General features: G+C 39.2%; 1 protein-coding gene across 8 annotated transcripts in view; it reads right to left on the reverse strand.

Moving 5' to 3' along the window:
• Positions 1-12283, reverse strand: part of BNC2 (basonuclin zinc finger protein 2) — a 479004-nt gene that overhangs the window by 311107 nt on the left and 155614 nt on the right. For 4 of the 8 annotated variants that reach the window (XM_066257300.1, XM_066257299.1, XM_066257298.1 and 1 more), the window contains one exon: positions 627-827. The exons of the other annotated variants lie outside the window; for them this stretch is intronic. In XM_066257300.1, the coding sequence (XP_066113397.1) occupies positions 627-827 (201 nt within the window). The remainder of the gene's footprint in view (positions 1-626; positions 828-12283) is intronic. 8 annotated transcript variants of the gene reach the window in all.

Consider the following 12283-nt stretch of genomic DNA (forward strand, 5'->3'; position numbering starts at 1 on the left):
CCGGAGCCGGTGGGGAGCGCAGGGGCGAGCGCGGAGGCGGGTAGGCGGCGGGCGGAGGAGCTGGGACCAGCCGGCACAGCCCGCCAAGCACGCCGCCTCCTGCCTCCTCCGGCGACCCTGGGCGCTGGCAGCGATTCCTGCACAGCCTTATGTCCTCAGGTCGGAGTCCGAGCTGCTTCCACCCCGGGAAGTCAGTTGGGCTGTGCGGAGGGGCCCCTACATTGTATCTCTGGTTGGTTGGAGAACCTCCTCTGAGATAGCAGACACTTTGATGAAGTGATTAATATAGACAGAAAGGTACATTTGTTGGGTGGTGGCTTAAAAGGAAATATTTTTAACAGAAAACAAAGAAATAAATTGTCTTCTCATGACCCAGGTTGTACTGTGAAACTTTGCAACAAATGTCATTGCTTTCTTTTACTTCAGTATCCTTTCCCCTTTTCTTTTAAGGAGCCCTTAGGGAAACCATGAAGTAACCCTGCACATTCCAGTAACACAGTTATGACAAAACAGAGCCGAACTATGAAGTGATCACATTTTTTTAAATGTTAAGAAAGAAAAACAGCAGAAACAAAAGTGCACATAACAATTCAAGATTTCTTTTAAAAAAAATGAAAGTAACTTACCTGTTGGGACATTCTGAATAAAAGGTTAGTATCAGCGTTTTGCCATGTCCCCATGAACCCTGGTTCAGCCGCAGTCGTTCTGGTTCCGAACTGCATGGAGTTGTCAGTACAGGAGTCTCTTAAAGTCAAGTCTCTTGCCCTCTTTGGCTCTCTGTCTCTCTGTGTCTCTCTTTCTCTCACATCCACTTCTGCCTCTTCTGACTGAAAAGTGAAGGTGGATTTTTTGAGCCTCTTGGCAGCCAGTAGCAGGAGTGTAGTGTAGTTAAGAAGCTGGCTGAACTGTGCATTTCATTTGGGAAGGGGGAGATTTGGGGGAGGAGGGGGTCAGAGCTTCTTTCGCACCTTCTGCACAGATACCCCTATCATTTATGCATAGATTGTGACTCCCCGAGCTTGCCTTTGCTCAGTTTAACAGCTGCCTGTCAGGTGTGCAGGCAGCACTGGAGACCCAACCATCAGCTTCAAACTCTCAGCCACTGCATGTCATTGGATAGCAGAGCTAAGAGTCAACTGCACTGTTCCACTGTCAGGCACCAAATGACACTAACCCCTCTCCACACACACACACAGATACACACTTCTGCACTCTCTAACCAGCACTATGATTGCAGACGGATAATACATGGGGCAAGGAAAAGCTGGGGCCCTTCCCAGGGAATTTTCCTCAACAATGCTTTCAGGTATAACATGCAGTATCTGACATCAGTCTTTGCATTTGTAAACTGCTATACTTAAAACATTTTTTTCTAGTTATACTGGAAGAAAGAAAAATATTCAGATGGAAATGTAAAGTTGGCTCAGTTGTCTAAATGTTAATTCCTAAAAGTCATATAGTAGGTGCTGGGCTATTTATAACCACATATAAACTCCTAAAGAAAATAATATACATAGGGACATAACTTTATACTGTAAGAAGTCAATAAATAAACCTAGCAGTATTCTTTAACATATAAAATGCATAGTAAACATTTACAAAATGCATATATATATATATATACACACATATACATACTACTTAATATCCACTTCCTCAGGTCATTCAATAATTACTAAATTGGATGTTAAGTAATGAAAACTGAATGGCAAAGGAAAAAAAGTACACCTTTTCTTAAAGCCCAAAAGTTGAGAAAAGTCCTTTGTTAAAGTTCTTGGATGAAACATCTACAATACCCTTTCAAATCATAAAAAAGAAAAAGATAAAGAAAAAAGCCTGTCCCATTTCAGACAAAAGAGTAATGAATATAAAAACTCCATTTTCATTCAAGATCTCTATGGAAAATTCTATAGCATTTTCCTGCCTAGTGAAATATACCCTTGATAGCATGTTGTATTTTTAATTAAGCCAGTTTTTTAAAGAAAACATCTATTTATTAGATAGTATTTATACACTTTATGGAAAGCAGAACTGAACAAAACACACTGTACATAAACAGTAACTTCAAAATGGAAAGCTAAATTCATGTCATCTCATAAAAGTAGTCAGCAGGAAAAAGCCATCCTTCCTAAACTTAAAATGTAAGCAACATTAATCTTCAACCACCTACAAATATCAAGGACAAATGTACCACTCTCCTTGCTCCTTCTTAACTGAAGAATAACAATAAACCTTACTCTCTGAAACAACAAAAGAAACAGAAAAGAGCTTCAATGGCAGCTCTGTGTCATTAGTGGACAATGAGAAAAGATGAGAAAACGTACACTATGTTGACACAAATGTGCCTTCCCCTCTAGAACCGACATCTCCTGAAAGCTTTTCTGTTAAACTTCCCTCCGGTTCACCACCATTAAGCACAAAAAAGTCTCAAAAGCAGCAAATTCAATATCTGAGAAGAAGCAAACAAGAACCCAAAGAATTGTTGCCTTAAAATATATTAAGTCCACCTGTGGTCAATAAAAATATTCTTGAGGGGGGAGGGCAAGAAAAGACCCTATGAGTCAATTGTCAACAGTGACTGTACCTTTACTGCTAGCTATTACCCACTTAAACTCCCTCTAAAATTTGCTAGCCTCTTGATTTCTGAAGTGGCACTCAGTGCCTCAGTCAAGCTGCCTGCTCAGCTCCTGACCTTCCCACTAATGGCTGTTATTTGTGGGAGGCTTAAGGACACTGTCAATAGCATGCTTCCTCCTCGCTCCTCTCAGGCTGTTGTATCGCTTTGCCTGCGTGTTCTCTCTCCACTGCCTCTTGCTCTCTCTAGTTCCCCCCTCCTTCCCTCCTCTCTCCTTCACTCCCTCTTCCTCTTCTTCCAGCCTCCACCCCTTCTTTCTTTCAGTCCAGCAGTCTTCTTCTTTCCCTGGTATCCTCCCCAACCCCCTCTCTCTCCCTCCCTCCTTCTCTCTCTCTCTCTCTCTCTCTCTCTCTCTCTCACACACACACACACACACACACACACACACACACACACACACACACACACACATACACTACAAAAATCAACTGGCATGCAGCAGCAAGCACCTGCAGTAATAGACTCTTTTATTAAAACTGTTATTCTGCAAGACTTGAAATTCCCCGTGGACCGGGCCATGTCAAAGCCGATATAATTAACTAGAGGCTCAGCAACGGATCAATTACCAGACAAGCAAGTGATAGTGAAATCAATGAAAGATCATCAGCCACATTATCAGTGTTGCAACTCATTAGGGTAAAACTGAGAAATGTGCTCAAAGCGAGCCCAAGCAAGGTGGCATTACAAAACAAAGGGCTAATTTGGAGACCCTGCTGTGAACAATCTGTAACAGAATTAGCCTTTTTTCCCCCTAAACTGCACAGCTCCGTAACTAAATGTGACAGACTGAGAGAAGCAGTTTATTAAGACACCAACCCCAAGTTTATTTAGTTCATAAACTCTCTCCTAGAAAATCAATACAGTCTGTACAGGGTTATTAGGCTGACTAGCTAATACATCCAAATCTAGTCTGCTTGGCCAGCAGTCTTCTGACAAAATGCTACCTAACATAGGCAAACTGAGATATTTCAGATATCAACGTGTAAGGTTGCTCTAGATGAAACAGGTCTGCAGTGTAACTAGTACCTGCAAATTACTAACAAGGCGCAAGCCTTGAAATCACTAGGGTATCTTTCTAAGGTTCAAAATACTTTTCCACCAACAAATCTATATCATACAATACTGCACCTGCTAAATGAATTTGATCAAAGAAAAACTTAACTAGTTTGTGAGACTAGTTTACCAAGACAACAAGCTTTATTACAATAAAGACAAAAAATATACATACAAGGCATAAAAATGATTTTTGAGTTTGGACTTTGTCTACTAGCTATATAATCTGAAGATTATGAAACAACTATCTAGAATTATTTGTATTAAAGTTATTTAAAGCTGGGGAAGGGTGGAAGCAGGTATCACTTCCCTAGTAATTGCTTTTTTGCTGCCCTGATTTTATGTATTGCAGGTTAAAGAACTGCAAATACTAAGGCTATGTGTTGGGTTTCCCACGTTTACTGATAGTGAGCGATTTCCCATGGATATTTAGAAGTACACCAAATAGGTCTAAGTGGTGCTCAAGTTATTAAAGACAATAAAGGAATGTGAATACCTCCACCTCATCACAACATGTAGAAGAAATACACTTAACACAAAGTAAGAAACTCACATGCAGTTTACAATGTTAAAAGAGATTGGAGAACTGGAAAAAAAAACAAACAGATTTTGAAAGTGATTTCTGATGATTTATGTTTAACATTTAAAAATGTATTTTTATAGGTCTTTAATAAAACCCAATTTATAAATTGCTGTCAATAAATATTTTCACCTAACTTTTGAGCTGATATGTTACTAAGCATTTCATAGCTCATTTTAATAATCTATAAAAAAATAGACATATATATTCTCAACTTATACTATAGATGCCGATGTTCTGGATAATAATTAAAAGTTGTAATTATAGAGAAATTTTATTTTTAAAATCTTTTTGCATATAACTACATACTGTGCATGTGCCCTCAATGAGATCCAATTAGTTGCAAAAAATTTGCATTTCAGTTAGTGTGGGATAACAAGACTATAGGGAGGCACAATGCAATTCCACCAGCAGAGGAAGAGTGTTCTTTCTTGTTAGCTCAGAAAGCAATAATTCCCACAACCGACTGTTTAAAATGTTACTGATCTTTACAATATTTGGGCATTGAGGTGGATTTAGGTTTTCCCCTCCATTAAAAATAAAAGTCACATGTTGGCTCAAATAGCCCCAATGAATACCTGAAGGAACAAATAAGCAAAAGGATTTTGTTTTGCATTTATGTTTGTGGTTTTATTTTTGTTTTGGAAGGGGGAGATAGTCCATTCTTTTCTTCTTAAAACTTATTAATAATTTCTTTAAAAGCACATTGCTTTCTAAAATTAAATTCCATAACTGAGGGTAAGGGAACGTCACTGAGACAGTTATATGTAAATATAAGACTTGGTGATAAAGACCCGTATTTGGTACACTGAAAAAGTACTTAAGGATTTTCATTTATTTCTAGCTATGTTTCCAACAAAGTAAATCCTAAGCAAATATAAAATAAATGTATACTTTTATATACACAGTTTAACAAGCATCTCTAGGACTTCTACTGGTTCACGGAACAATACCTGTAATTCCCTGGGTTCAGTTCAGCAGCTGTTAACAGATTCTGTAATCTGTAATGACAGTAAACTGGCCTTTGCTCTTCTTTTATTCACTATTCATTTTCAAGGCTTGGTTAAGTACAGAGCTGGGTTAAAGATCAGTGGTTTTTCATGTGACACACGCTGGTATTCATCTAATGGCTTGTCAAGACAAAACTGTCCCTGTTCTTGCCAAAATAATAAAAATGACGCTCCACATCGCATGACAATCAGCACTTCCTAATGGCAGAAACAACTAAAGCTTTTGTAATTCACTTATTTTATAGAAAAAAATTTTAATTATTGGCTCTCTCATCCTACATATGGAATTAGGTTGTCATTTACAAAGGAGATTTTTAAAAATATTTTAGCCAATTTCATTCCAAAACAACATGTAAACTAGTTTATGATCAAATTAGACTTTACTGTGTAAAAATAATGCTGAAGCTACAAATTTGTATGGCATTAAGGTATATCACTTAATATATGCAAATTATGCAGAAGCAGCAGGCTAGGCCCAATCACAGAGGTGGGGGGAACCAATTGAGGAAATGTCATTTTTCTTGAGAACAAAGTATGGGGCTTGCTTTGCAACATCTGTTGGGCTGTGTGGAATATTAACAGATGTCTTAAGTGAAAAAAGGAAAAAGAATTAATAAAGGAAACCTCCTCTGAACAGATAATCCTCCCAAATTTCCATTTCCCCGAGGGAGAAAGCTGACAGCAACATTTTCCCTTGTGAAACCTGCCATCCCTACTTTATGGTGCAAAGTTTTGTTTTCTATATCAAGTTAAGGAGGGACATTTTTTGGACTCACTTATAATAAAGAGAATAAAGTAAAAAGTAAAACTAACAATTATTTCAACTGAGGTTTTACCCTTGTGAATAATTACATCATAATCTAAGCTGCCTGTTCCCCTTGAGTCACATATGTCATTTGATGGGAGGACAGTGAAAAAGTTCACCCCCAAAAAACACTCAAAGAGATGAAATACAACTCTACTGTGCCTTCATGCTTTGGGGGAACGGAAGGGAGGAAGATTATAAAGATAGAGTAACGATATGACCACATCTGCACAGTAACGTGCTCACCTTCACACATAGGATTCACCTGTCATTTATACCTAAATCCTTGCATTCCCCACTGGTTCTTAATTTCCTTCTATTATCACCCTTGTAAGGGTATGAAACACCTCACTTTCAACAGTCAAGAGTTCCACAGCAGTACAGTCTGATGAGCATGAAGAAAACTTTTGGATTATACTAGCTGGATCCCTGTATTTAAAAAACCAGAAAAACTTTTCTTAGTTTACAATTACTATTCATGTTTCAATTTATTAGATGATTCAGGCAAACCTGAAAGTAGTCACCTTTAATCCAGATTAAAAAGTTGATGCCGCGTGCCAACCACTGACTCTAACCTGGGGCTGGCTTGTGCGTGAGTGAAGTGAACTATGCACCTGTATTCTTCTATAAATCTTCTTCTTGGGAGGCATCAATTCTATTGCTTATTCTCTAAAATTTGGGACATAAATCTGGTTTAACAGTTCATAGATTAACTAATTCAGAAATGCAGTTAAGTTTGTTAACATATTCAAATGAAGGGGGAAAACTGTGTTGTCCTCTTTGATTGCCAGTTTCCATCACTGGTACCTTTCTCCCTCTATGAGCATCTGTGTTAAAAATGTCCATGTTACTTTATGTTGACAACTACACCTTAACCAGATGACTCTGGTAACCTGGCTGAGGGCGTTTCAACATAATAGAAATAAATCTCAACCACAATAGCCTAAAGATTTCAGGGCACAAGATCAGCGTCCAAGTTGTCAACTAGACACACAAGCATACTTTTGGTTTTTGTATTAGTCTTTTTTTTTTTTTTGTCAAAGCAAAATGCTCTGGTCCTTACTCACAAGGATACCACATTAGAACACACGACAAAAAATAAATAAAAAATGAAAATAACTACTGTACCAAAAAAATATATTAATAACTGATCACCTACACTGAGGGAAAAAGCTTGTAGACCAAAGACATCATTATGTGATCTCAAACTAAAGGGAGGAAAACAGGCCTCCTAAAATAAGGTATGAATACGACACAAGTTAAAATCACTATAAAGAGCAGTACAATCATCCCTGTAAGAAAAAACTACCTAAAAGCTTTGTCTCTCCATGGCAAAGGGCGAAGCCGCCCTGGCTGACACTTGTCTCTGTACCAACTGGAACAATCAATGTGATACAGCCTCTGTTGACAGCCTAATCGGGGGCCTAGTTTCAGAGAAATATCAAGGACCTAACCAAATGTCAGAATCCCTTGATACACTATGAAGAATAAAAAGTGAAAAGACTTGGTTGGGTGTGGTAGCTGAGGTAGTGTATACAATGTTAGGGAAACGGATCTGTAGCATCAAGACAGTTGCAGACACAAAAGCACCTGAAGCCAGCATGAGTCTGGAGCCTCCAAAAGATCAAAACTTTTACCTACCCTGTTTTGGTTTAAAAACAGAAGAGTGACTTTCTTCATCTTCTCTCAGGTACAAATGACAATGGATTTTTCTATCTAAACCTAAACTCAGTGTTTTATGAGAAAATCTAGAGCAGCGGTTCTCAACCTTTGGGTCGCGATCCCGGCGGGGGTTGAACGACCAAAACACAGGGGTCGCCTAAAGCCATCGGAAATACATATTTAAATATCAACCCCATAACAGAGAATCCCAAAGTGCACTCACCAGTCTCCCTCACTGCGCCTGTTCTCTGATTTATTATCACGGCTAACAGGCAGTCCCCAGGTTGCGAACAGGACAGGTTCTGTAGGTTTGTTCTTAGGTTGAATTTGTATGTAAGTGGGAACAGTTACATGTACCTATTAAATGCAACTTAGATCTTTGTCTTAACACAGTATTTATTTTTTACCTTTCTGGTCATCTAAATAAACATTTTCAAACCTACAGAATGTATCTCATTTGTAACCCCAAGACTGTCTTATTGGGGGTGAATAATTTGGGGCAGGCACCGAGCATGCCTATTGAGAGACTGGGAAGAAAGTACTCTACAGACAGTACTACTTAGAGGCACTGGCTACATCAAGACAGATTTAAAAAGTTTGTCAAAAGCAACTGCAAACAACATACTCCTCTGACCACCCAACCTTTTTTTAAGAGTCAAATTTCGAAGGCTGACAGTAGCCAACCATTAAATCAGGGGTAGTCAACCTTTTTATACCTACCGCCCACTTTTGTATCTCTGTTAGTAGTAAAATTTTCTAACCGCCCACCGGTTCCACAGTAATGGTGATTTATAAAGTAGGGAAGTAACTTTATTTTATAAAATTTATAAAGCAGAGTTACAGCAGTTAAAGCATATAATAATAATTACTTACCAAGTACTTTATGTCAGATTTTCGCTAAGTTTGGCAGAATAAGTCTTTATAAAACAACTTACTATAGTTAAATCTTTTTATTTATACTTTCGTTGCTCTGCTACCGCCCACCAGGAAAGCTGGAACGTCCACTAGTGGGCGGTAGGGACCAGGTTGACTACCACTGGATTAAATAAACAAAGCCTGGAGAGATTGGAAGTAACAAAATGGGAACTGAATAACTTGCTAATTGTTGAGGGATACATTTTTGCCCTGACTAGCTCAGTTTCTAGCTCCCTTTTCTTCCATTTATTATGAAGACAGACATTTAACATTAAACATTTTTAACCACATTGTTGGGGAATACTGATCAAAGCCCTACTTGCCAGGTACAAGAAGGTGTGGAGAACAGGAAAATTAAGACATAGTCCCTGCTCACAAGAAGTTTACAAACTAGTAGAACAGGAGATAAGCCATGTACAAAAACAACCTTAATAAAACAATGTGATAAGAGAGGAAGCAGTAGCAGAACTCTCTCTGACTTAGAAATGGAGATTCCGTCCAACCAGTGTGGTAAAAGAAAGTTTCTAACCTGTGGCATTTGCACTGGGACTGAAGAACTGATAATATTCCTAGAGAAGTGATCCAATTTGACCAGAATACAAGGTAGAATCTGTGTTGAGCAATGATGAATGAAAAGAATGGACTGGCCATAGGAACTGTTATAATAGGAATGGCTCTATAATTCCACTATAAAAAGTTGCTACTTATCCTGTTATCCACCAACCATCAAAACTGTTGAATGCTTCTCAACAGCAGCATGGGATGATCATTACCGTACTCTTATTAGATTTATCTGGCAACAGACTGAAGTGTAAAAAGACAGAAGCAAAGACACCAATTAGGAAGCCATTGTAATAATCTGGGTAAAATGGCTGCAGGCAACAGAGCTGGGAAAAAGAACAAAATACAATGTAGAGATAAAATCCAGGGGGCAAGAATGACTGATAAGATAAGGTAACAAATAAGAAGAGTCCGGATGACATAGCACTGTCAACACAAATGGGAATGCGCTAGTTTGTAGTAGTAAACTCTATATAGTAAGCTGAGTTTGAAAAATTAGCAGATCATGTCCAGGACTAGGCAAATAGAAATGTTCAGAAAACAGAATGACACTGGAGTTATCAGATCTGGGATCCATCTAAAAAAAAGTGACACGAACGGTAAAAGAAGTTGGCCAAGGGCAACATCTAAGGTAATACCCACAATTATTGGGGAAGAAGACACAAGATGAAGTATTAACAGGGGCATCGTGATTGTCTAATGTTCTGAACAACAAAAGAAGTCAGAATTTACAGAACTAGGATGGTGAGAGTTTTAAATGTTCTAAAAAACAATCCTATATTTACAGTAGAGTGAACTCACATATACTATAGTAACAAATAGTAGTAAACAGTAAGAGCAAAACAAAATGCATGGGAATGATAAATACTCAAATCAGAATAGTGCTTGAATGGGGGTAGGTACTGGATAGAGGGGATGGCAGTGACTACAGTCTAACCAGGATGGTAACCCAGCACCCAGCACTTCAGATAGACTTGTTCACTATCAGGTCTTAAGCTTGGGTGAATGGGTATTCATATCTGTTGGGCAAATAAATGAGTTTGTAAAATTTGTATTTTTTGAGTTTGCTTGCTTTTATTGTTACAAAATGGCACCGGGCAGCGCCAGGTATATGTGGTCTATGAAATTGCAAATTACCGTCCTGCGTTGGAAAGGCAATTGTTTTGCTAATGTTTGCCAGAGGAGGGGTTTTCAGGCTAGAAGGTTTTGATAAGAGAGAGCCGAAGAAGAAAGAGAAAGAAGCCATGTTTGCAGAGTGAGAGAAGAGAGATGCAGAGTGCTGAAGAAGCAACCGTGTTGGCAGAGAGAGAAGAAGGTGTGCAGATGGGGGACCAGAGCTGAGGAAGACTGGCGGGGCCTTTGATTCTAGGAGAAACCGGAGAAGTCCCTCCTGGTTGTGGAACCGGAGCATGTGTCAGTGGCTTTGGGAGCCCCGAGTGAAAGGGAAGTGTTTTCCCTGCCTGTTGACTCATTGGCCGGTGCAAAGGCTTTAATAAAGGAATGGCCCACCGTTTTTTGGCTCCACTGTTTCTTTACCATCTGTCCAAATTTAATGAGAACCCGCATGGCCACAATGGCGGCGGCCTCTGGCCATACCATATCTATTACTGGCTGCAATATTTTATAACTATATCTTGTGTCCTAAGAGAAATATCTTAGTGAACTGATAGGTACAGAAGTTACAGAATCCAGATTCTGAACAAGTTAGGTAAGCAAATTATAAAGAAAAGCTGGTGGAAAAGATAAAACATTCTTTGGAGAAATTCTACAAAGCAAACAAGTGAAGAGAAGCGTAGTATGAAAAGTCAGCAGGGCCCGGGAGAAGTTGTGTTAGTGTGTCCACGGTGTGCTCCTCACTATAGTGGGGGGGGGGGGGGTCATCCTTACACAAAGGGATGAAGCTAGAAAAGAAAAGGGTATTGAAAACCTAAGCCAGAGTTAAAATGTTATAACAGGGTGCTAGAAGAGCAATGTGAAGGTAAAAGAAAAGAATTGTTTTCTCAGAAATCGAAGGTAAGAAGAGATGCACGTATTGAGAGTGCTCATGGCAGAACGCCACTTTACTGCCCATATCTCCCGCTGAACTAACTGTACGTGTGTCGAAAGGAACAGAGTTTTATTCATCTTTGGTAATCCAGGGCCTAACTGAGTAGTTAACACATAGTAAGTGCTCAATAAATGATAGCTGCACAAAAGAAACGATCATTTCCGAATCAAAGGGCTCACTTGCTGAGAGAAACAAAGGCAGGATGAAATCAAGGACTCCTAGAGAGTAGAAAGGGTTTGATCCAATTGGAGAGGGTCAAATGAAATCCTGAATAATAAGGAATGAGTAAGAAAGACATGGCAAGCATCAAAAAGAACTCAACCTTGGTTCCCCCCAAATCATGAGAAATTGTAAGCAAGTCAAGAAATTATAAGGCTGGAGTCAAGAAAGTGCAACTCAGATTTCTCACTGTGGGAAGAACACTTAGACCAGCAAGAAGTCCCTAATGCAAAACTGAGAAAAGCCTTGCTCCAAAACATATAATCTAATAGGCAACAGTACCTTGCAAATCACTGCCTATATAAGGCATTCTCATAACATAATTCTTATAAACAAACAAAAACACTGAGAATTGATTTTTGGATGACATTATTTAATCCAATTCTAAGAGGCTGAGGAGAGCTAAATCCCACCCCTTACTTCCTGATTCATGTCTCCAGGAATACAACTGTGGTCCAAAGTCACACCAACTCTCTGTACAATTAGCGAGGGGCTGCATTAGCAGAACTGGGCACTCTCAGTCCAGAGTCCCTCTGGAGAACAAACAGGGAAATGATGAGTTCCATCACCTGGCCAACATCAGCAACCGCCAAACGGTGACTTCAGAGACTTGGACAAAGATCTTCCCCCGCTGTGCTGGCAGCCACTACGGGCTATCTTCCTAACCGAGTCCTTTCTGTGAGGACCACTGTGTAAGTGACCTGTCATAGAGCTTTATAAAGCAGCATTAATACTGTGGGCCAAAATGAGATTGATCTTTGAGCTTCACGGTCTCCTGTTGTCAACAGTGCATTAT

This window comes from Saccopteryx bilineata, chromosome 2 (genome assembly GCF_036850765.1).
Source record: "Saccopteryx bilineata isolate mSacBil1 chromosome 2, mSacBil1_pri_phased_curated, whole genome shotgun sequence".
Taxonomy (NCBI): domain Eukaryota; kingdom Metazoa; phylum Chordata; class Mammalia; order Chiroptera; family Emballonuridae; genus Saccopteryx; species Saccopteryx bilineata.